The sequence below is a fragment of the Saimiri boliviensis genome, chromosome 8 (genome assembly GCF_048565385.1).
Source record: "Saimiri boliviensis isolate mSaiBol1 chromosome 8, mSaiBol1.pri, whole genome shotgun sequence".
Classification (NCBI taxonomy): domain Eukaryota; kingdom Metazoa; phylum Chordata; class Mammalia; order Primates; family Cebidae; genus Saimiri; species Saimiri boliviensis.
Genome location: NC_133456.1, coordinates 32,574,075 through 32,587,242, shown reverse-complemented (window position 1 = coordinate 32,587,242; position 13,168 = coordinate 32,574,075). Strand labels below are relative to the sequence as shown.

Below are 13,168 nucleotides of genomic sequence, written 5' to 3'. Positions count from 1 at the left end.
TGTACAATAATTATGCAAGATGTTATCATTGGGAGAAATTAGGTAAGATGTATATGAGATCTCTGTTATTTCTCAAAACTGCATGTAAAAGTATAATTATCTCAAAACAAAAAGTTAAAACAAAGGAATGATCTAGTACACATCAAGAGCTACAATCATGCTCATAACTTGACTTAGCAAATTCAATTCTGAAATCAGCATTTATTGCTCAAAACCCACATAAGGCACTGTGGTAGATGACAGAGATTCAGTGGTGAAAAAGGCAGGCATAGAGACTGTGTTCATGAACTTTCAGTCTAGGAAATGGGAAAATAGCTCAATCTATAAAGAGGGTCACTACATCTTCAGTCATATGGATAAGAACTGGAATCAGACTAAATTTCTAATAGTAAGAAAAAGGTTAAGTAATTTTTGGAATACCATATGCCTATTAAAATGATTATAAATATTATTTAATAGGATGGAGAAAAGCTTGTAACATTAAGGAGAACATTAAGCTTTAAAATGACATACTCATTAGTATAGACAATTAATGACAATTTGTTTTATATGAATAAAATTTTATTGAATTTTAGATAATTAGAAAGAATAAAGAAATGCAAGATAAATGCTTTCTAAACAGCATCTGATAGCATCACCTTTTCAGTGTCATAGTATTTTCACTTTTCTTTATAAAAAGTATAGACATTCATTTATTTAAATTTTTACAAAGTAAGAACCATCAAATGGAAAAAATAATAAGTAATGCTACAGTAAATTCAGCTTTTTATCAATATTGAAATGGCAATGGTTAGGTTCTGAGTGTAGCCTTCTTGGAAGAACAGTGTCTGTAGCAGCTGTTCATTTCCATTCATTCAAATAACTGAAAGAAAAAACGTCAGGAGGCCACTCCCTGTGAAGACTACACTTGCAGGAAAAAGAGAACAAAAAGCATGGTAGTAAGAGGAAGTGAGAGAACATATACAGAAAGAAAAGACACTCTTCTTGAGACATGGGATATCATAAATAATCTAGAAAACAAATCTGGAAAGACATTTGTGGGTTGCTTAAAGTGTGGTTAAGGCAAGACAGTCACCAATACAAGTACGGCCAGATCTACATAGCACAAAATAAAGTGGGGGAGTTTGTAAATTAATCTGGTGAACCACAAGTCCAGCCAAGCCAGGTAGTAACCACAAAAGGAGTCTCTTTACAGTGGTGTAAAATGCTATTGGGCAACAGTGCAACCCTGAGCTGACAAAAATGGAGGGCAGACACTCCCAGGAGCACACCTGAAGATATACATACCTTTTGTCTCAGTGTTATCTCTTTTGCAAAAAGAACTATTTTGAAAAAAACAAAAACAAAACAACTTCTGCCCTCCCTGACAAGTTAACTTTTACTTGTCAAATAAGGAGAAAGTTACCTATCCCAATACAAAAGGCATCAAGTGCTGCTCTCGTTAAGACTGACCTACTGTAATAGCAAGGGAGATCCAAACAACTTTGCTCTGTTAGGGTGCTCAGCAAGGCCACAACCCCTTAGCCCTACCTTCCTGCCCACACAACCTAGCTCGTTCATGGTATGATGGACCTCTATGGGCTCACTAAATACAACCATTGAACAAGGTGTTATACAACAGTTTTTTCTTTCTTAACCCAATGCCTCTCAAATATTTTTTAAAAAAATCTTTCATAAAAAAATATTTTTCCAGGAAAAAATAAACAGTAATTGCCATGGACCTGTAACAGATCCTAGAATAACACAGACAGGCAAGAATCTGTCAATATCGCAATATTCCAAATATGAAATTCGTGGTTCAGGAAGAGATAGCTAAATAAATAAATATGAAGGGGCTTCTCAAAGAAGTTTCCTTTGTTTTCCCCATTTCGTACTGAATTTTGTTCATGTAAAAAGTTTTGATTATATGATAGAAGAGTCAGCCCTGTTGGGACCAATATTAACCATTTATACCATTAAGCCCTCTACATAACGAGGGAATTGGGAGAGACTGAACATATCACAGGGTTGCTCATTATTTTCTTAAAGACACCTACCTTTTAAAATAATTTCAATAAACTCCATCTGGCACTTTAGTCCTCTTAAAAATTATTAAGTTAGGCATGAAGAACAAGCCCATCTGGGCGGCAGTTTGGATTTTAAGTGCTATTCTGTTCTTATATCTTTTTCCTTGGCTTGGCACATCTTTGAGATCCAGCTTTTCAAACAGAATTCTAGGACATCTTTGGTGGGGAAGCAAGTCTTCATGATGGATCATTCCAGTCCATCTTACACATCTTAGTGGCCAAGTAACAGCATTGCCTTCTTCTTTGTGCATTTTACTAATATAAGAAAGTATTTCTTTCCCAGCACTCGCCCACCCTACCCTCCCCCTTGTGTGAGGGCATTCTGTTTATTCATATCTGAACACAACAATTCCTTATGTCCTATACCAGGGACCCAGCCCGACTCTGGGCAGGTACCATGACCGGCACTGCACCAATTCGCTCCAGCGTTGCGTGGCTTATGGTGTAGGAATGAGTGTGTGGAGACCGAGGCTTTCTACTGACTGAACCATTGCTCCTGGGCATCACCTGAGGTGATGACCCTCTGTTGGCTGTCACTACCAGAGTCTTGTGTTGACCCGGCACCAGATGGCTCCCATTAGCATAAATGGATGGTATGTTGGCATTGCCTGAGTGGAGGGAGAAAGAATGGCCCAAGTCACTGAAGTGGTTGAATGACTCTGCGTTTCTATGAACTTTTGGATTGTTGCTCCAGTATCGACTGTTGTAGGTATTGGAAGAGGTTAGTGTGTTGTTCGAGGAGGAAATCTCAGTGTGAAATGCTTTGGCAGAAGAACTCTTGGGTGGAAGATCATCCTCTCTGAAAGGAACAAAATAAAGTTGTCATTAGGATTTACTTCAGGTTATCTCCTACCCTGGAATCTTTCTTTTCATGTTAAGGCTTATACATCTGAAAAACAAATCCAGGAGAGACTACTCCCCTGTGAAAGCAAGCATGGGGCAACCCTGGATGGCCTCAGCTTGCCATCCATTCCCTTTGAGACAACAGTCAAGAAAATCTCTCCTCAGCTTCTCAGTCTCCCAACAGTAGAAAAGGAAATCTCAGAACTCTCAGAGAATAGTATCTCTTCCAATACAACTTCTAAATATATGTATGTAAATAAAATTCACATAAATATATATCATATGGTAAGTACATATTTAACAAATCCTGCTTTTTATATATTTATAGTAAATATATAATATCTTGCTTTATGTATATTTAAATATTTATATATAGTAAACATATTTTTATTCACATATATATATTTACTATAAGTAGGAAATTAGTCCAAGAAGAAATCTACCACACTAGGTGCCATAAAATAGCTGGGAAATCAAACTATAAGTAGCAGAACTTCAAGAAATAATTAGAGTTGGCCTGATTTTATTGCCCTTTGGAGTTTGAGAAATCACTGTCGTATGCTGATGGAGGCTTTCTTCAGTAATTTTATCCTGGGGTAGACTCTATCCCTGCATATGGTCCAAACTCTTAAGAATTACAAGAGGCTAAAAGAAGTCATTTATTTAAGATGTTAGCCAATTTATTTAATATCTATTGAGTACACTTTAAAATACATTTCATGTAAAAAAGACAACAAGCCCTACACCTAAGAAATCTATAGTCAATGAGGGTAGTGATCAATGCAAGAATTTCACAAGTTTGAACGGTTAGGCAAGGGCTAAAGACAACGTATGTGAGGAGGTGCTGTCTGGCCTAATCTAGAATCAGATCAAGGAATTTAGTAAAGAGATGGATCAAATGAGGGGCATGGTCCAGAAAGAAGGCAGGGGCTTGTGCCAAAGCCCTGAGCAAAGGGAAAATGCGGGACAGACTGGAAGACAAAGTGAGCTGAGAGTGGTAAGACAGAAGATAAGCACGCAAGGATCAGACCCTGAAAGGCTGTGGTATGTCTCACTAAGGAGACTAGAGTCATTATAGCCTTTTCAAAAAGGATATGCCATGATAAAATCTGAGACTGGGCCTGAACCCTCAAATTTCCCCAATATGACAGGAGTCACTTTTCTTTAAAGATCATTTTGGCACTGTTTTCTTTAAATGTTCATATCCTTATCTGAACTAACCTTTCTGAGCCAAACTGCCTTTCTGAGCCATAGTGCTGTGGCCTGTCTGTATACAGGCACTGGTATGCTCTTGTGGTATTCCTTCCTGCTCTATCTTCATGTCTATTACAAATGTCAATAGTAAACACATGTTTTAGACACGTTTTACCTTTCCCATTGTGGCAGCCACCTAACCCTGCCTACCCTGGAGATACAGAAGAGAAGGGGAATTCTTCATTTGTATCCTCCTAGTTGGGCACATGCTGGACATTTCCCACCTTCACGATCCAGTGAAGAAGGTTGAATAGTACCATGAAGAAAAGTGACATACAAGAAAGTATCATTTAGCCACTTTAATTATTGTGCCCATCAAAGTTTTATGATTAGCAGATATATCTTAACTGCCAAAAATGAATAGAAATATACATTGGCTATTCAGGACCAATAAAAAAAAATCAAACACACAAACCTTATTTCATTGGGAATTTCTTCTTCCTCCTCCTCTTTATTTTTGCTTCTCCAGTAAAAGAATGCCCCTAAAATTAGTGCAATGCAAAAAATGATAATAACTGCACCAGTGCCAATGGCTCCAGCTATTAGTCCAATGTTCCTGGGCTGGGCTGCAAAATATATTTAAGGGATATTTAAAGAAAAGAGAAATCAAGAAATAGCATATACCCATGCAACTGTAATAAGCACATAAGGTTCCTAAAGAATCTGCTTAAAATGTATCAAACTGTCTAAAATCTTTCATCTATATAAAGTTAAGCCTCAATTAACTTTCTATATTGTTAGTGGCTAGGACTAACATATAGTAGGCTCTGAACGTACTTTGAATGAATAAACAATAACATGGCTTACACATTTTAGGAGAACAATACCTACTTTAGGAAATAGCACCAATCTAACTTGCCTGATCCACCCTAAATGAACGCTGAAAATTAGGGGATATCTTTCTACCTCAACCCAATCAGATAACTTCCTTTTGCAACCAGAATTCAAATATCCCAGAATTCTCTACTAAAGAAAAGTTTTCTACACTGCCATTTATAACCTAGACACCCAAAAATCATGCAGATAAAAGAAATTAGAAAGAAACACAAGAAGGTCTTGCTATACCCATAAGATTATTATAGTTTTTATAATGTCTGTAACATTATACAATAAAAACTGGTTCAATTCTAACAATACTAAGGAGAAAGATACTTTGCCATAAAGATTACCATATTACTGAGGCTAGAAAGCACCATATTGCTGACATATTTACAAACTATTTTCAATAAAACCAAAAGAATTTCTATTTAATCTTCAGACAACCTTAAGACAATTCAGCAGAACGCTTCATTTTCTGGTTTAACAAAGATCTTAGAGTTTCAGACCCAGAGTTGATATCAGAATTTCCATAAGCTTACGTGAAATAACCTGGAGATCCAGAAGACAGGTGCTGGTTCCAATAGCATTAGAAGCCACACACTGGTACAAACCTGAAGACAGGGCACTGATGTTCCGGATGGTGACTGTTCCCTGGACCTGGTCTGTCACAAAAATAATAACTGAGTGAGGATTTGGCAGGAATAATAGCAAAACCAAATAAATCAGCAGAATACTATAAAAACAGATGAATACTTGAGACCTATCAATAAATTTCTTTTGGGGGGGTAGGGCGAGATATTATTGGTTCATACACATTAAAGACTAAAATCATTATCTCACTTTAAAGACCTGTAACTTTGGAGGGCTGTCCTAAATAAGAACAATCTTAAAACTGAATCTGCAGGTTAGCATGTAAGGTCCTAAGTGTTAGTAGACTTCCTTGAGGAAATGGTGGCTAATACTTAACCTAGAGAATTTAAGGTAACATCAAACTCTAGTTCTGAGGAACTGCAATAACATCAAGATCATGTTAAACTTATAATAATTTTAACTTCATGATTGATGAAGAAAATATCAAATCTGCACTCTAAGGTATAGACTGTTACTCCCTAACAACATCTATTTACAGTTGTTTGTGTTAGCTCAGAGCCTCCAAGAAACAGGCACCAAGACAAGCATGAGGTTTACTGGAGGAAATACCAGTAAACGAGATGTGAGAGGAAGATGCAGAAGGCAGGGAGAGCCTCAGACTTTGGTGTAGGTCTCACCACTCACTGTCAAAAGGAGAGGGAAGCAAGGAAGATTGGGTAAGAAGAGTCTCAAGCTGCAACACACTTTTATGGAAGTGTCCACCAGGCAGATGGGAAGTCCTTGAGCCAAAGTCACCTGTTAAGGGAGTCCCATGCTTTGCAGAAATAGGCCTGCACTAGTAGCCCTACTGTGGCTCATCACTGGCGAGGAAGAGCCCAGGTGAAGCTTGGCCTTGGTGTGAAGTAGTGGTGGATCTAGAGGGGAAGCAGCAGGGCTTTCAGTCAATTACGTTCTCCACATCAGGAGTATGAACAATACATTTTCAAGGCCACTGCACTGGTATTGCCAAGAAATGATTCAATAGTTCACATTTTAGTAATTCGTCAATATTAGCATAGTTTGATTATTTATTCCTATAAAATATAAATGATTTACAGGAATAATTTTTAAAAGTTTATGGTTACTAATATGTGCCAAGCATTGGGTTAGCTTTTGTATGCATTATTTCAATGTTTACAAATAACCCTGAGGTATTTTTATTATTAATCTCATTGAACAATCAAGGAGACTGAAGCTTTAGATGTGTAATAAGATTACACAGCTGGCTGTTAGGAAATTCAGTTGGATGAAGGGGCTGTCTTACCTCTAAGCTCTAGGCTTCATTGCCTCCCTTATACAGGAAAGATAATACATTTAGTCATCTCAACCATTCAAAATAGCTGCAAATTTAGAAGTAAACAGAAAAGCCTCCTAATAGGACAAGTAAAAAAATATTCTGACACAAAAGTCCAAAAGTATGCCTGGGGCAACACCTGGAGCTATCCCCACCCTGGGTTACTTATTTTTAGATGGAACTAAGATTTAGTTAACTGTTTTCTGCTGGCAACCATCATCTCTATCAAGATAAAAGGCAGAAGCAGAGAGGAGGGGTCAGCAATGTGTGCATGCATTTAATTCATTCATTTAATAAATAAATATGTATTGAGCATCTTCCTTTGTGCTTGGTTTTCTAAGGATGGTGATACAATAATGAACAAGACAGGCCCAGTCCCTTGCCCTAATGAGACAAGTATGCATAGAATTACAATAAATGGGTAAGTGCCAGCCATGGCTAGAGGACAGAGGGCGATGGGGAACAGACAGGAGAGACATCTAATGAGGACTGAGAAATCAAATAGGCTACAGGGGAGGAGAAAACAATTGTTGTCTCAGAAACTATCAGGCACACAGAAAGGTGCTTAATAAATAAAGGTGATCAACAAATAAAAGGGTTGTCTACTCTTTAGTGTCTGTTGTGTACCTCATACACTGTACTAAGAGCATTAAATGTGCTTCATTTAATCTTCATAACAAGCTTACATTCTATATTCCCTACTTTACAAAGGTGAGACAGCTCAGAGAAGCCATGCATTTGTCCAAGATCACAAAGTAAACAAGTAGCAGCAATCTATAAAATGAGGTTTGTCCAAGTCCAAAGTTTATACTCACCATACATATGTTTGGCACTCTAGCACGGCGCTTAAAGCCATATTATTCTACAGGGTGCAGCTATAGAATATTTCCTGACTAATAAATGTTCCAATGCTGTATTTATAAACTAAGCCATCTGCCTAGCTCCCTCTTCAACACATGTTCTAATATCATCAATGCAAGAAAATCATAATCTCCTGCAAATCAACCATACGGTTTGTGTTCCTGGGGTTTTTGTTGGTAGTGGTGGGGTGTTTTCCCCCTAAGTTCCGGAATTCTAAAAATTTGATGAGCTCACACCAAACCAGTAATTTTGTTGACATTTCCAGAGACAATCTGGGAAATTATAAACAGCTCCTCTACACAACATTCTGCCATGTAGAAAGAGGTAAATTCTGAAGATTCTTGCTTTAAAATGTTATTTTTAAAAGTGAAGTCGTTGTTCTTCCTTTTGTCTCTACAGATGCCAACATCATGAGCATGCTTCTGTAAGAAAATATTATGAAATGAGGTTGATATACTATGGTAGAGTTAACTTGGAATATAATCAGGGAATGAGACAGGTACATTGATAAGAGAAGATTAACCAGAACAAAATAGCCCTGTTTATGTAGACAAGGCAAAATGAAGATGGGAGCAACTTCAGCTAACAGCAGACTGTTTGCAGCCACAAAACACACAGCCCTTTCTGAAACTAACCGGCTAATTCCTCAATCTGTCATTTCACTTGGGCTGCCCGGGCAGGAAAGTAGTTTTCTGAAATATAGTTAAGAGAATAAATATTCTTTTGAACTGCTTTTAAAGAGTAGGGAAAGTTCAATGGCATGAAACCACAAAATTTGGGAAGCTCAAAGGGCATCACACCCCACTGTTTCAGTTCACAGCAACTATGCACCTGGTTCAGCAGCTACATAACTGGCATAGAAGGCCCTTCTGAATTACAGAAACCCAAATGTCAGTGTACACATTTCCAGTTCCATCCTTTCTCCTTAGTTCCAGAATGCCGCCTCTGGGTGCCTAGTAGGTGATGCTAAAAGCATGTTTTCCAATTAGACAGGCTAAGTTTGAATCTATTCTACCTCCTACTAGTCATGGTCTTGAGTATGTTAACTGTTTTCCTTCATACATTTTGATTTCCTCATCTGTAATATGGAGCTACCAAAGTGCCTACATATGGTAGGTTACTGAGAGGACTAAATGAGAGGTTACTATAGTACCTGGGAATGTTTCCATGCGGGAATTCCTTCCTGGTACTTCTAGGGGAACTGATATATGTTTCTGAATAATAAAAAATATTCAGTCAAGATATATGAAAAATGTCTAGTGTCTCCCAATAGATATTAATTCCCAATAGATATTGATCTTCGGGATTTGAAGAGTGACAGATAAGAATTCTTAAGTCATAAATTATATATTTCATAGCATGTATATATTTTAAATGAGTGACTATAATAAACTGAACATACATAAAAGTTTTAGAAGTATTCTGTAGACTATATAACAGTGGATATATACTTTATTGTTATTTGAATGAATATATGACATGAAAATTATATATTTCAATAATATGTAAAAATTATCCTAACCTGAAAAAGATATTTGTTAATTTTTTTAAAATGGTTAATAAAGGGAAAATTAATACAAAATAAATGACAAATTAAAATCTGTGAAAAAACTTAAAGATAATATCATAGCTACTTAATTTTAAACTCTATTACTCTTAAATTTAAAATACAACATTGGACACAGAACATTTTATTTCATTGTGTGTTGATACTGGCTGAATTAAGACAGAGACGGAGGTGGGACAGGGAAAGAACCAGTTCCCATTAATAGAATGTCCAAGGGCACCTTCTCGATGGATGTTAGGATACATACTGCTTCACAGCAGATCAGTTTTTTTGGTCAGTGATAAAAATATTTTGTCTGTTTGCCCTGATTTTGGTTTTGCCATTGAAATAGATATTGTGTTTGCCAAATCAGATTTTAAATTCATTTCTGATCTCACGTTAGTATATTTCAGAGCAACATTCTCATCCTCTTCTATTTGCATTTCTGCCATTCAAGTATTCACAAAGAGCTGAAGGCTACAGCAAATATTCAAATGTGCGAAAATACCAATGAACATTACTCAGCAATATTTGAATAATGTAGTGTGTACAAATACATTAGTATTTTCTTGCAAGAATGATTCACCATTAGCAACACTCTAAGACATACAAGACTTGGTGGGGCTACACATACTCATCACATGGCAAAAGCTACAAGCAAGACCAATTAGATTTTGACTGCTTCTCTCCTACCCACTTCTGTTGATACTGCTTTTACTTTTAACTGGACATTAATAGATTATTCTGAATCAGTATCTCTCTATGTTGACTGTAGCTCCCTAATTCTCAACAAATGGCACATGGTGCTCAAGAAATGTTACCATTATCATTATTCCAAACCCCATCTAGAGGTCCCAGGAGACCCCTAACTCACTGCCCTTCCTCGAGCAAACCTCTACAAATTCCTCTTCTGAGTTAAGATGGTTACTGTTGCTTCAGTGGCCCACAACAGGAATCTGAGTTAACTCTGACTCTTCTGAGTTCAAACATCTAATCAAGCTCAATATATTGTAATTTTTTCTTCAATCTCTCTCAAGTCTTACCCTTCCCCACTGTACTTTCTCCATCCCTGTCACTAGGGACTTAGTTGAGGTCCTCTTCATTTCTTGGTGGGGCTATTATCAAAGCCTTCCATTCATGACTAGCTGCCAATCTTTCAGCGTGTTTACTGACACAGTTTTTAAAATGCACATCTAGTGATATTCTCTTCTTTATAAATGTCAGTGCATCTCTATAGATAGAGATAACATCCAAATTCCTTGCATATTACATAAAGCCTTTCACGATCTGGACTTCACCTTTTCGAGCTCCTCTCTGGAGAAACCTCCATGAACCTTTATGTCAGCTTCACAGATCTTCTCACTTAAAAATGTCAAACTTTCACACTTGCAAGATTTTGAGAGCATGGTTCCCTGTAATACCCACTTTTACCCAGTGAAACTTCTGTCCATCATTTAAGATCCCTTTCCTGCTTAGGAACCCTTTTCCCTATAATGTTCTTCCTGGACTCCTCAGGGAGAAGTAATATTTCTATAATTTAAATTTTATGGCACTGCATACATTTTTGTAGCATTAAACGTGTAGTACTATGACTGTCTCTTTAAAACTGAGCTCTAGGACAGAGACACGTCTCTTTGTATTTCTCCACCTTTCCCAACAGTCTGCTCTAAAGCAGTTGCACAGAATAAAGTGCATATTTGCATATATACACATTTAAAAATAAATGAATAAACAAATTAATATAGTTACAATTGTTGGCATTCAATCTTTTAAAACAGAGAAAATACGAACATTATATAGGATTTGTTTCTTTATGTCAAAAGGCAAAAATAAGGGAAAAAACTCATCTTCAGTTAGAATAACATCTTGATGAAGCAGAAATCAGCACTCATTTATTCAGCACCTTTAGTGGGTGAAAATTTTTCTGCTCCCCATGAAAAAAATTTATGGGAGCACTCTTACTGGGAAGGGAAATAGCACTGTCAGTTCAAGAGACAGAATCAGGCTGTATCTGGTGGCTCACACCTATAATCCCAGCACTTTGGGAGGCCAAGGCATTTGAGACCAGCTTGGTCAACATAGCAAGGCCGCATTTCTACTGTATGTATACAAAATTTGTTAGGCATGCTGGCATCTGCCTGTAGTCCTAGCTACTCAGCACACTAAGGCAGGAAGATAACTTGAGCCCAGGAGTGTGAGGTTATGGTAAGCTGTCATCACGCCACTGCACTCCAGCCTGGGTAACAGAGCAACACTTTGTCTCTGAAAAATGAGAGAGGAGAGAGAAGAGGAAAGAGAGAATGGAGACGGGGGGCAGGGCGGGGGAGAGAGAGAGTATCAAGATTCCTGAGTGTTACAAGCACGCCAGAAGAACTGTAGTCCTTCTTATCGGTTCTGGGCAAACCTAGTCTCTTCTTGGAACCTCGGTCTTCTCCCTTTAACATGAGAGTGGGACCATGGTAATATTTAAGATACTCTCCTGCTACAGCTATGATCTCTAAAGATATACACAGAGTTCTCAGGCAAGCAGGAGAGTTAATGATCTCTCTTCACTGTATTAAATTATGAAAGGATGAGGAAAACAGAGGATTTCTTATAAACCATGAAAGAAAAATGTACAATCTGGATTCAGAAAATGTGAACCATTAATAATAAAAATAAATACACCACACTTTATATTTACCAAGATAAAGAATGGATGGAAAATTGATTGCCATTATTTACACATAATTTTAAAAAACACATTTTAAAGTTCTCTGTGTATCTTTAAAGTGTGAAGGTTATTCTCCCCTTGAAGTCAGAAAGGAGTTGTTTTTCCCCTAATTATCCCTCAGCTTTCCTTGCTGAGTTCAAGTTTTACCGAACTATCGTGAGAAACAACTGTGCTAATCTCCATCCTTGGTTGCCAAGAAACTGCAGGCTTGGAGAGTGGGTGTCACTTCAGAAAGGAATCCCAGTCTACGGCTTGATACGCAGTTCCTGTGAGCTAGCTCCAGCCCCGAATTTTCAATTGCTGCAGAACAAACCCCATGGTGTCTCACATCTCCAATCATCTCACTCAACATCACAGGGCCCAGCCGCCTGACCACCCTCACTGCATTGACAATCATCCCTTTCTTGTTTTGCTCATCCCTTCATCTTCCCAAAACCTCTAGAGATGTTGGCAGAAACAAACAGAAAATATAACTCACGGTTTTAGAGAAACTACAGAAGAACCATCCAGGTGAAAAGTTTACATGAGGACAACAGGAAAGGGATGTCATCATGAAGAAAAGTTAACTACACAACGAACAGGAAGATTAGCATACAAAGAGCACAAAGTTATGTGAAGGTGACTATAAAATTGGTATGCTTAAAATTATTAATACAGAATAGTCACCATAATAAAAGACCCAAAAGCAACACAGAAACAGCCAGGTGCTGTGATTCACACCTGTAATCCCAGCTACTCAGGAGGCTGGGGTAGGAGGATTGCTTAAGGCCAAGAGTTTGAAGGTACAGTGAGCTGTGACGGTGCCACTGCACTGCAGCCTGGATGACAGAATGAGACTCCATCTCTTAAAAAAAAAAAAAGAGGAAAGAAAATAAGAAAATAAATTTTAAAATTCAGGGATAGGCTGAACAGCCTTCAGAGCAGAAGAAAGAACTGGTGATCTGGAAAAATTTTAAAAACAAAAACAAAAACAAAAAACAGAATGCCACACAGAAAGGTAAAGAAATTTACTGATAAGCAAAGGGTTAAAAAAACATGGCATACAGAATTAAAAGAGTAAACCAAGAGCAAACAGGAAATGATAAAGAAAAAAGAGAAAAGGCTATATTCAAAAATATAAGGACAGAGAATTTTCCAAAAGC

The 13,168-nt window shown here is 37.4% G+C and overlaps 1 protein-coding gene across 5 annotated transcripts in view; it reads right to left on the bottom strand.

Moving 5' to 3' along the window:
• Window positions 1-539: 539 nt before the first annotated feature.
• Window positions 540-13,168, bottom strand: part of IGSF11 (immunoglobulin superfamily member 11) — a 126,500-nt gene continuing 113,871 nt past the window's right edge. For 2 of the 5 annotated variants that reach the window (XM_074404327.1, XM_074404329.1), the window contains 3 exons: window positions 5,594-5,644; window positions 4,579-4,729; window positions 540-2,865 (listed from right to left, as the gene is read on the bottom strand). In XM_074404327.1, coding sequence (XP_074260428.1) covers window positions 2,427-2,865; window positions 4,579-4,729; window positions 5,594-5,644 — 641 coding nt within the window. In that variant the 3' untranslated portion in view covers window positions 540-2,426. Of the gene's footprint in view, window positions 2,866-4,578; window positions 4,730-5,521; window positions 5,645-13,168 lie in introns of all 5 variants that reach the window. The other 3 variants (XM_010345959.3, XM_039477632.2, XM_074404328.1) reach the window with 2 other exon arrangements.